Raw genomic sequence first — 12,817 nt, forward strand, 5'->3', positions numbered from 1 at the left:
AATGGGACAGTGATGCTGGTGTGTTGCTGAGCTGAGAGAGAAGGAATGGTTGCCTTCCTCTCACACAATCTGAGGCCCTCCCAGTGATCTTCCTCATTTGGGGTGCAATTCTGGTGCACCCTGGGTAACGCGAAAGAGCCTGGACCAGCCAACCATCCATCACTCAAGGTAAGTCAAAATGCTTCTTGCTTTGTGTCAGATACAGAATGATGTGGAGCTAGGTGTGGTGGTCCACCACTTCTCTTGTTTGAGAGAAACAAATAAATAATAATAAATAATAAATAAATAATAATAAATACCGCTCCTAGAGGGGCCAACGACCCGCCCGATGAGTGTCACCTCAGGACTCTTCATGGCATGAGTCTGGTGGGAAACACTGCCTAGCTGGGGGGGGTTGGGGATGAACCACAGCAGTGGAAGTGGCAGATAAGCTGCTTCTGCCCCACTCCTCCTCAACTACCGGCATTGGGCCCACCCTGGAATGCTCGACCTTCTGGGAGAGCTCGTCTTACCAGCGATCGAGCTCATTGGCCGCTCGGCGACTGTGCCCTTAAGGCGTGGGTCTAACATGGTCGCCATCCTGTAGACCTGTTGTTTGGGGCAGGGCTGGAGAGCTGGCATCTGTAGATTGTGTGTTCTGTGGCAGGGAAGCTGGCACCTGGGTGAGAGACCCAGAGCCAACATGCTTGTTGTGCTTGGGCAGCTCTCCCCGTGTTGTTTGGAGCAGGACTGGAGAGCTGGCATCTGGGTTTCCTGATCCCCAGAGCCACTTTTCCCATGACAATTACAGTGAGGAAGTGTCTCTAATTGTTTTTTTTTCACCATTGGGAGCAGTGTTCCTTTTGGGGTGCCCACAGATGGGTGCAGTCTTTTTGGGCCAGGGGGGTTTCATGCTGGAGAGTCCCCTGAAGCTACCCTGCAGTATAATGGTGGAATGGGACCCCCTGGCCCAATCTTTTTGGGACTTCGAGGGTTTGTAGGGGAGAGTCCCCTACAGGTCCCCTGCAAATTTGGGGGCTCTCCCTCAAACCCCCTCCCCTCCAGGTGGCTTCCAATATACCCTATTTTGCCATTGATTTCAATAGCCATAGGGTATAATGGGGCCGTATATTCGGAAATAGCCGCTCATCTACTGTATATGCGGCTATTCCGATTACGGTAATAGGAAATACATGGTATTCCGTATTTTTTGGCACTGTGTATTTCCGAATCCGTGTAATTCGGAATTTTTTTTTTGCACACCCCTAATTACAACCTCAAATTCTTTTCATGTTCAGATTGCATATCCAAGCCACAGAAAAACCCCCTCCTGTCCTGCTCCCCCCTCCCTCCAATAAATTTATCTCCTTCCCAGTCCCCAACTATTCTCCAAACTGCAGCAACTGCTGGTTGTGACAGATGAAATAGATGGCCAGTGGGAAGGGGGCAGGAAGATAGAATTGTTCTCTCTCTCTTTGTCCTCGGTTCCCTCCTTGCCTTTTACTTTTCCCCCCACCTTGCCTAACTTATCTTATAACCTGGAGGCTGCCAAAATAGCGATACAAGACCCACCTGCAAGCTAGCTAACTAGCTGGTTGGCCGCTTCCCTGGCCAGCCATTGCTGCTGCCACACTCTATGTAGCCATACCACATTATGTACAGTTATGGAGAAGGCAAAGTATGCTTCTCTGAGCAATCCCAGGCTCAGAATTGTGCCTGGAAAAGAAGCAAGACACTTGCTGAAGTCTTGGAGAACTGTTCAGTTTCCTGAGCCCAACTCTGAAGCAAGCTGGGTGGAAGTGGGGGGTGGGGGATATCTCTGTTATGGCCACAGATGATAAATGGTTCACTGATTTGATTTTAACCCCCCAACCGCTGACTATATTTGAATCTATCCTATCCCGTGAAACTGACACTCAGCAGGTGTTAATATGATACACAGTGAGTCCTGCTTGAACCCCATTCCATTTCTCTGCAAAAAGTGGCTTATTGCACCTGATATTCTGAGGATGGATACCATAAATATCAAACATTTTGCAAATTCAAAGGTGGCACAATAGATTAGCCACAGAAACATTAAAGGCGGATGGTTTTTTCTGGTTTTGAATTTTGTCACCGGTGTTTTGATGTGCACGTAATGTGCTGTCAAGCCTCAACCAACCCACAGTGACCTCAGCAAGGAGCTTTCAAGGGAAATGATTAAGCAGAGGCGGTTTGCCATTGCCTTCCTCTGTGAAGTATTCCCTGGTGGTTTCCCATCCAAGAACCGACCCTGCATAACTTCCAAAATTGCCATACTGTTCCATATTCCCATGTACTGATAGTAACTGCTTATCTACAAATTATTCACCAAATATATATTCAGTAGTACATTTTAATCTTACATGCTCTTACCTCAAACTGGACTGGGAAGTGAAGTTATCTGACAGTGCTTCATGTACAACCTATTAGCAAACAGCCAAGGAAAACAGTAGTAACTATTTTCAAAAGGTTGCCACAGCATTTTCTTTTAGTTTACTTGAAGACTGCAGTCTGCAGAACAGACACCTGGTCTACATGTGCAACGGAACGTGCCAGATAGGCAGCAGAGTATTTGAGTTATAGAATGAACTGGAGTAGACCAATTACACTGATAACTGTTCCCCTAAATTAATAATTAATTCCTCGTAACCTTTCTCCCTGATGTGCTCAATTTTTATTTGCAAGATGATTTTACGGGATATTACAAACAGAACTTTTCCCACTTGCAGTATGAAGGGATATAACTCATGCTATCATCACAGAATTTTACAGCAAAGCTGCCATATACTGAAGTAGGTCTAGATGTTCTTGACCACCCAGGGACAAAAAAACTAGAGCCATGTCATATCTTTCTCTGGGGATATCCCTGGGAATGGGTTGAGAGAGATGTTCTGGAATGCTACACTTTTCAGGTGTCTGTAGGCCTAATTTGGATTGAAACTGTAGTACCTGGGAAGAAGTGACAGACTCTGCCCCCTACTAGCATAACCTTCCTTACCTGAAAGAACTCTGGAGACCTGGGATTTGTCCTGCTGAGGAATCCATGTTATGTTTCCCAAATGAGGCAAACAGCAGCTCCCTGAGGCCATTTTAGGTCAGGAAGACAGCACAGTGGGCAGGGTCCAGGTTCCTTCTCCCCCTCTGCTGCAGTACCAATCTGATTGGATCTATGCATGTCTAGGAAGCCTGGAACTCAAACTACATCTCTCAACCCAATTCATATGTCTGTGAATTGCTGCTGTTGTACTAGAAAATACATGTTAAAATCTGCCCCTATGCTGTCCCTGTATCCTTCAGCTTGGTGCCTGAGGGAACAAACCTAAGCAAGTCTACTCTATGGTGAATTCCACATTATTCAATGAGGCTTACTCCCAGGAACCTGGGATGCTTGGCATTAAAGTTAAGTCAAGTCTCTGGTCAGAACAGCAAGAGCATATGGGAGGAAGCAGGACCACACCTAATAAAATTACGCTAGCTGGGGGTGAACAAGATCTTCAGCAGGAATGATCTCATCCAGAAATGGCATTCAGATCAAGGACCCCCAGGTTTCAGGTATGAGCCTTTTGATGCAACAGACTGTTGCTATTATCATGTCCACCTATCTCACAGAGGATCTTATGTACATATTTGGGTTATTACTTCCATTTAATTTCCTACCTCCATCCAGGTCTGAATCTGTCTCTCACCCAAGCCCTTCCCCTTCTAGGGCTATCCAAATTTCACCTTCTTTGGCCTAATCCACCACTCCTTTCTGGACATACACCTATCCCCTGTCCCTGCCACCTTTGGCTCTTAAGTCTTCAAGTGTTTTGCCCTGTACCTGATTACAGAACACCTCCCCCCCCCCACATTGAGGCTTTGCCTGCTCCTTGTCTTGTTAGATGCTTGAATGGACTCCCAACAAACAGTCATGCTTTGGCATTTACTTGCTGCCCAGCACTGATTATGACCTTTCTGCTGGACCCCAGAAATGAATTATTCTCTCTCCTCTCTCTTTCTTCTGTCATTCTCTTTCTTCACACATTCATTCCCCTGCACTCCTTCCTTCCCACTCCCAGCCTAAGCTGGATATCTTCTTCACACTCTTGGTATTTGGAATCTATCTTGCACCAAACTAGCTAAATTGGTGTGCCATAGTGGTAGTTTTTAAAAATATACTTAAGTTTTTTTTATTTTATCCAGTCTGGGTTTGCTGACAACTTCCAACCTTGCAGTAGTTTTTTGGCACCAAGTCACAATGATCCTTATTGATGAGGCATGGTGCATTCCTCTAAGTGGTGATTGGAAGGACAGTGGGTCTCAGGAAGCACAATCCCCAGGATATTTTGCCTTCAAACTATGGCACAATTCAAGGCAGCAGCTCTTAAATGCTTGAAAGGGAGTAGCTCCCACTGGAATCTTAAGGCTAGTTCCTGAACAAGAACTTCCATCAAGGCACAGGCACATTTCTGACTTAATGTAGTAGCATACCCTAGTGCAAGACTGTCAGTATCTAATCCTTAGATGACATTCTGAGGTCTATATATAAGTCCTGAGTATGGTTCCTAGGGTGTTTAAGTTAAAACCATACATTCCAGTATTTCACACATGAAAATAGAGGGTTCCCACTGTCTTTACACAAAGGATCACAGTTCAGCTCCTTCCTTCCCCCTGCCCATTACTGGACTCCTGCCCGTTACTGTGATCTGCTAACTGTATGACTGTCCTGCTAAAAGGCAAGTCTGTTTATTCTCAAATATATATTTTTAAAACCTCCTATTGTCTTACAATATGTTAGCAGGAGTTCAAAATAGCTGCAGCATGTAAGAATGGCAGTCTGTGCACCGCATGGTGCCTGGGTCTCCAGGGGCATCCATGTGCACAAGAAACAAAATGAATTCTGCTCTACACCCTCCTGAGAGATTTAACTTCCAGAGTCCCTAAAAAGGGAAACAAGCCATGAAAAATGACAAAGCTAACAACTCACAGTAATAGTATTTTAACAAAGGATCCACAAAAACCAAAAGTAGGGAGGGAGAATGATTTCCCAGGGAAAGATCCCGCAAAAGAGGGACAGCTGGAACATATGTAACACTAACATTTTGTGGCTGTAGCACTGCACAAATGCAAAGATCGGAAGGATGCTTGCTGCCCTATCACACCTTTCTGCCTACATCAGGCTCGCACATGGCCTTGGAGAATCTGAAGTTATTGCACCAATGCAAACTTGCACCTCACAGCTCTTGAACTTGTGCTGCCAAGTCAGGTTTGTCACAGAACCTGTCTAGCATTTGTTTTTCTAGGGAAAAATGAATGGATCCTAGGCTGGATTCTGCTTATGACTCACTGTTCACATCCCAGTTGGATCAACCAAGGAACAGCAACCCCCAGTCAATGCCTCAAAGTTATAGTCTCTAAATAGGAAGAGGGAATCCCCCTGCATCACCAGCTTCTTCCTCCTTTCCTTTCCAGCTTGGCTTCACTGACACTACCCATAAGCAAGCTAAAAGTCACCAAAGGGCAAAGCAAATCTCTAAAAGCAGAGCAAAAACAAACAAACCCTTTCTGCAACTTAAGTCTTATGCACTGTCTGCAGGATCAGAAGAAAAAGACAGGTTAGGGAGAGAAGAAGAGCCAAGTTACATGAAATACTAGGAGATCTGTGGCTGTACTTCCATAGGAGTGTATATGGGCAAATAACAGGTATTCCTCACCCCAGCCAATATAGAACAGAGGTACTGCATGGGGAAGGTTCCTCCCCTGCAATGTAATTTTCCTGACCTCCCAAAGCCCACTGGTGCTGTTTTCAGCCATAGGGACTATTTTACATCAGGGAACTGGTAGAGGGGAAAGGATGAAACATTCCTTCTCTCTGGCTGCTAGTTACCAAAAAGAATGTTTGGGACTACCAGTAACAAACCTTCCCCACTGATTGGCTCAGAGTGCCACTTTAGGCCTAATGTGAAACTTCTGTAGAAGTTGAGCTTTTCAGTTCTGAAATATTCCCAGAATAATGTACTGGGAACACAACCTCAGAGAACCTCTGTGTTGTGGTCTGCTTCTAATGAGGCCTTGCTCTTGCAGTTTTAATCTAACTGCATTTTATCAATCCTGTCTTCTTAAGCATGGTTCGAATCGCTTTGACAGCAATATATATACATATTACGTACAGTTTATATACAAGCATAACTCTTGGCCTTCTAACAACGTTGCTGGAAACTGCCTTTACCTCAAGAAACTCCAGTAACTTCTCAGTTGCCACCTCAAATGTTTTCTTTGAGGTTTCTGATTTTCTCAGTTGACAGTCAAGCACAGTAATCCTCTTCCTTAGATCCTGAACAATATCCTGGAAAAAAGAGATCTGGTTGCTTTAATTAATAAACCAAAGGCACAAGAATTTAGGCAACAGAACCTTCCATTTCTTAAACAATACAGGGGATTCTTTTGCACTTGCATAAACCAACCCTTCAACCAGCGTGGAGCCATGATAAGAGTGCTGGACTAGGATCTCGGAGACCTGTGTCCAAATACCCACATTATACCATAAAGCTCTCTGGGTGACTGTGGGTCAGAAACACTTAGCTTAAAAAGCAACCAAAAGGATAACTGGGTTGGAGCACCTGCCCTACCAGGGAAAGTTACAGCATTTTTTTTTTAAGTTTAGAGGGGGAGATAACAAGACAACTCATAGTGTAGAGACTGTGGATAGAGACTTTTCTCTCTTCCTCCTGTAAATACTAGAACTTGGGGTCATCCTACGATACTGACAGCAGATTCAAGACAGGCAAAAGAAAGTAGTACTTCACACAGCAGGTAGCTGACTTGCAGGAATCACTGCCATGAGATGATGAGAAGGTCACTGGCTCGGAAGAATAAGGAAGGGGGTTGCGCAGATCTATGGAGGATACTTCTGCAATTGGCTGTAATAGCTGAATGGAGCCTCTGGAATCAGAGCAGAATACTGCTCGTCATCAGATGCTCGAGAACATTTGGCAAGGGAAGGCTGTTGTTCACAGGCTCTGCTTGTGGGCTGCCCTCTAGCATCTGGTAGAAGCAGGGGGCTGAATTCAAACAAACTTTTCCAATGACAGAATGAAAATGTCCTGTCTTCTACTGCAGTTCTCTGATCTCCCAGAAATGTTGCTCCTGGAGGATAGGGGACCAGAGGAACAGCATGGAAGGGCTAAAGGAGGAACCTGGAATTGGAGGAAATTGCCAGTTTAGTCTGGATCCAGCCCCTGATACTGGAGCAATGGACTTCTGACTCTCAGCAGCTCTGGCTAAAAACTGGTAGTAACTCTTATGCCAAGTTGTGACATCATAAGCGGCACATTTCTCTGCTCCATATGATTAGCAACTACTCATAGAAAAGTGCACAACATTGCCAGATGCTGAAGAAAAGGAGAAGACAAGACAACAATGGTTTTGGCATAAGGACTGAAGTATTCATACTGCGAAGTTCTTCCCTGAGATGTTTCATGACAAAGTTACAACATTTCCTATTATCACTACCTCCTCCTCTTGAGAACAAGATGCAGGCCCAAAGTTAATTAACAAATAATGGTTTGATTATGGTGGGAGACAGATATATGAACTTTATCAATGAAGCCATCCACTGCAGGAAATTAATGTATCTTTCCAGTAAAAAGTCAACATACTGGAATATATTAAAGCTGACTCATTCTCCCACAACCTATGCTAACTACAGTCACAGAGACTCTTCTCAGAGGTTACAGCACCTTGCAAGTGTTGCATTACTCTTTCAGTATTTATACTGACCCAGAAACATCTTTCTACTTGTACCCAATGTAGTAGTTATATACCACCCATGCCTTGCAAAATAATGGGCTAGTTTACACAAGGACTTGGATCCCACAGTAAGTCTTCATTAACCATAAAATGGCTGCACTAGGGGCAGGTCTAATCAAACTGGAGGCCATGTGGTCAGGGTTAATTACTAAATGCTGGAAGATTCTCTTTCAAGCATGCTATAACAAAAGCAGATACTTCTGAATGGGTGCTCCCTCCAGATCCAGTGTCTTAACAGCTGTTCTGAAGTAGGGGAGGGACGGTGGCTCAGTGGAGAGCATCTGCTTGGGAAGCAGAAGGTCCCAGGTTCAATCCCTGGCATCTCCAAAAAAGGGTCCAGGCAAATAGGTGTGAAAAACCTCAGCTTGAGATCCTGGAGAGCCGCTGCCAGTCTGAGTAGACAATACTGACTTTGATGGACCAAAGGTCTGATTCAGTATAAGGCAGCTTCATATGTTCATATGTTCAAAGTATGTCTTGCACCAAGTAAGTGGATAAAAGCCAGGACTGACTGTTGCCTTTCTGCAAAGATATAGTTTGCTTTCAATTTACAAAGGTTTACCCCTTGTACAATCATGGGAGTGGACTGTCAAACCTACAGACATAAAAACTCTATGGTATGAGGGTACATGTCTGTGATGTACATGCCTAGGACAAACTGTTTTGCTAGGCAGCCAGCTGGTAGGTAGTAACCTGAGGCTCTCTGTTCTATTCCATACCTTCGGGTATTCAGTACCCTAAAACCCAAGAACTAAATAAATACCAGGAAAATACATTTTGCAAGCACCATGGTTCCCATAGGTGCCATACTGGGGATCAGTCTATGGCATCCATTCACTTCAATAGGAATAGTTCACCTTCCGCTATGACCTTTATTATGACTATTTCACTTTGTCCATCAGTCACTCTTACTGATTTCTGTTGACAACAGAAAACATATCTGATCATAGAAGGACAAAACCACTTACTTGACAAATTCCCTCACATTAATCTAGCAGAACGAGAAAAGCAAACAACTATCTGAATGCACTTATTTCAGTTTAGGAGTCAAACGATGATAGAAATCATGATAGAAAAGATGGCCTGTCCTTCTTCTCAGTACCCCAAAAGAATATGAATCTCAGAAGTGAAGGAATGTGTGTGTGTGTATGGGGGGGAGACCTGACTCCTGGTTGTTAAAAAAAAAAGTGGTTATAGATTAGAGCTAGAGCTGTATTGCGGTAGGGATGCATGCGTGTGCGTCCAGATGGAATGTACTGTCACAGCAACTACTGTCTTCCTTCAACAGCCCAGCTTCCCTCTACAAAAGTCATAGCTGAAGCTCAGCATTTTAATCAAGACAGATAGGATACAGAAGGAAATACTAAAAAAGCTCCATTGTTCAACAGAAAACATGTCTTGATTGGATACAAGGAAATACACATACATATTTAATCAGTCATTTTCTTTGGCAGATGTATTACCTCTCTGAACGTCAGTAAGTCTTCCTGATTAGAAGGCTTCTATTCCCCAAAAGGGAGATTGTAAGCCTACTTAGGAAAAGATTTGTATGATATATGCAACCAGCTTCTCAGCACAGGTTGTTTCCTTTCCAACCCTTTCTTTAAGATCTTATCACAAAGCGAAAGTGGGACACCTCTCTTCCCTATGCCTGTTACCTTAAAGACCTAGAACAACAAAACTGTGCTTTATATAAGCAAATGGTTGCATAAATTAAAAGGATGGACAGTTGAAACTGTATGCTCACAGAGAAAAATTGAGATGTATGTTTTGAATCTCAACCTTATGTAGTCAGTGGACTCCATCCCTTTTAGGAAATAGCTAGGGTGCAAACAGACAAGATGCTGCGATATCTGCAACTGGATCTCCTCAACTGCTTTGAAAATACCAGACACCACATGAGGCTCAATTTGAATTGGAGTCATTTTTACACTGAACTCCATTTTTGAAACTGTGGACTTCACTATCCCTGATGTGCTGTAAACTTGGGTAAAAGTGTTGCAAGAAATCTTCAAGCTGCAGAGAAAAAAACACAGGTTGGAGGGAAAGAAGGCTACACCTAATCAGATCATGCTGATTGGAAGACAGCAGGCTGTATCTGGCAAGAGCCTGAGGGAAAAAATGAAGGAAGGCCTCATCCAGAAACCAACACCTAGAAGTGATCAGATCATAATTATGGAATGTACTGTCCAGATGGAATGTACTGGCTGCCGATTATATACCGGGTCCAGTACAAAGTGTTGGTCATTACCTTTAAAGCCTTATATGGCCGAGGACCTGCCTACCTGAGGGACCGTCTTTCCCCATACGAACCCCAGAGAGCACTGAGGTCAGCCGGGGAAAATCTAATGACTATCCCTGGGCCGAAAGAGATTAAACATCAAAATATCAGAGCACGGGCCTTTTCAACCGCGGCCCCTGCCCTATGGAACCAACTCCCTGAGGAGGTGCGGGCCCTGCGGAACCTTGACCAGTTCCGCAGGGCCTGCAAGACCACCCTTTTTAAACTTGCTTACCCAGACTGCTAAAGAAGGCTGTTAATAAGGATCCGCCAATGCGGCTTAAAGATCTAGACCGCTGTATATAAACTGGCAGAACTAGCGTCAAACATCATCAGCACTGTCAGACTAAACTATTTAATTGTATAGACTGGTTTTTAATGTTGTTAAATAATGTTTTATATTGTTTTATATTGTTAAATTTAAAGGTTTTATTATACTGTATGTTATTGAGAAATGTTGTTAGCCGCCCTGAGCCTGCCGAGGCGGGATACAAATAAAAATTATTATTATTATTATTATTAAGGATCTTCAGTAAGGCTATCATATCTTTAGCCACAAAGGAGTCGAGCCTTCCCTGTTACTATTAGCATGGCTTTTTCATATATAGAACCTATCAATTATGCTTTGGCCCAGCCCTGCCCCAAGTCAGGCATCCTTCGAGTCACACCTGGGCTCATAAATTTTCCTCTCTTTGCTTCCAGTACCCGGAAAAAAATAATATTTTTTTGTGTGCCCTGCCTGCTTGCCCTGGCAATTGGAGCTGCCAGGACTGTCAATTCCAGGTCTGTTTGATGCATGGCATACTACTCTACTGTTCCCTTGGATTTTTACTTCTTGTCCGGCTTTCTGGGCCTTCTTCTCCAGTCCTGATTTCTTTGCTGGATATCAGTAGTGGCAAATATCCTTCCTCTCATAGCTCACAGCATCTTTGATATATGCTGGATTGTGGAATCTCCCTCCTAGCCTCTCTTACTCCCTCATCTTTTGTCTTTTGTTGAAAAGGAGTAACGTTTATACTTTCTGTAGCTGGTGTTATCCTGTCATCCAGATTGCTGATTTCCCCACCTTAATTCTTACCAATGGCCACTCTTTATTTTCCCTGTGGTAGAAGAAGATGAAGATATTGGATTTATATCCCGCCCTCCACTCTGAAGAGTCTCAGAGTGGCTCACAATCTCCTTTACCTTCCTCCCCCACAACAGACACCCTGTGAGGTGGGTGGGGCTAAGAGGGCTCTCACAGCAGCTGCCCTTTCAAGGACAACCTCTGCCAGAGCTATGGCTGACCCAAGGCCATGCTAGCAGGTGCAAGTGGAGGAGTGGGGAATCAAACCCGGTTCTCCCAGATAAGAGTCCGCACACTTAACCACTACACCAAACTGGCTCTCCTCCTGGTAGGCCATCTCTCAGTCAAAGATCTCTATTACTGGCATTCTTGTTAAGACATTGGTATTTATATTTTCCCTGAAAAACTTCCTCAGGCTTGAATCAATGCTTAAATCTGGGCTAGCAGCTCTACAGTGAGTGATGGCAGGGAAGATGTAATTTCCCTACTCTGGTGTTCTCAGACTATCATGAATGTGGACTCTGTTCAAGGAGCTGGGCCATATTCACATGGACAGATGTCTAGAGAGCATGAATATCTGACCACAAGACAACAAGCTGACTCCCTCCTTTCTACTTTTCTGGATAAAAATCCCAGTTTTATCTACTGAAAGGGAAAAAAGGGAAATGCTTGTTTATTTCCTCTTCTATTTGCATTTCTAAAAGTAGGGAAAGTGGTTTCAATAAGTTAAACTATGTTGGTGGAGGCCCCTTCCTACACTGTAGCTCATTCTAGATAAGGGTTGTACACTCAAGAAAACTTATGTAGGTGATCTATGAATTTGGTCTCAACTAGCTTGACACTTCAGTTAAGATGTAGAAGATCCAATTGAACACAAAACAGTCCATTTTGATGCTGCAAAGTACAATTCAATGGACCACAAAAAACAAATATCTCCAGGATTATATCAAGTTAATGTACCTCTAGGTTTCCAAAATGATTGGCTATGGCTATATTATGGATAAGTTCCTGCAAGGAACTGCATTTACATCTCAGATCATGTCTTTGAAGCTGTCAGCTGAAGAAACATAATATATTTAAACAAAACCAATACCTTTGTTTCTTTGAAAGTTCAACAACAAAAAATGTAAAAATAATTCATTTTGCGTTACTGTCAATTGTGTGCTTGTCTGAAATATGCCAAGTCTTACTGAATACTAAAAACCCTTTATTAAGGGCCATCTTTGTATCATCGTAATAGAGAAACATGTTGCATTGCTACCAACATCGTTTATTTCATTATTTGCTTTTATGATTGCTTTATTTTATTACTGCAGCTTTTGATCTAAAAAACCCAGTTTCTTGAAGGCTTTCTAAAGTGGACAGAGGCAATAAAATTCAAAAAAATTATCAACCAATGACATGAGAATTTGGAAGGGATGTCAGGCTAAGCTTGGAAACAATGGGAGGTTTGCAGATGGGACACGGCAGGTTGTGGATGTTGGTGATATCTTTATGTCAGTTCTGGAGAAAATCTGGAACAACACTGGGTAGCTCTGGAATCACTGGAAACTATATGAAGATAAATCCAGGTGAGTAGACATGTTGGTTTGAAGCAGGGTGGCCAAACTACAGCTTGGGAGTCACACATGGCTCTTTCACACATATTGTGTGGCTCCCAAAGGTCAAGGAGGAATTTTATT

General features: G+C 43.4%; 1 protein-coding gene across 1 annotated transcript in view; it reads right to left on the minus strand.

Annotated features, from left to right (window-relative positions):
* STXBP4 (syntaxin binding protein 4) overlaps positions 1-12,817 on the minus strand; it is a 240,927-nt gene that overhangs the window by 131,050 nt on the left and 97,060 nt on the right. The window contains exons 18-19 of the mRNA XM_060253551.1: positions 6,209-6,325; positions 2,374-2,423 (exon numbers count right to left, since the gene is read on the minus strand). Of these exons, the coding sequence (XP_060109534.1) occupies positions 2,374-2,423; positions 6,209-6,325 (167 nt within the window). The remainder of the gene's footprint in view (positions 1-2,373; positions 2,424-6,208; positions 6,326-12,817) is intronic.

Source organism: Heteronotia binoei, chromosome 13 (genome assembly GCF_032191835.1).
Source record: "Heteronotia binoei isolate CCM8104 ecotype False Entrance Well chromosome 13, APGP_CSIRO_Hbin_v1, whole genome shotgun sequence".
Taxonomy (NCBI): domain Eukaryota; kingdom Metazoa; phylum Chordata; class Lepidosauria; order Squamata; family Gekkonidae; genus Heteronotia; species Heteronotia binoei.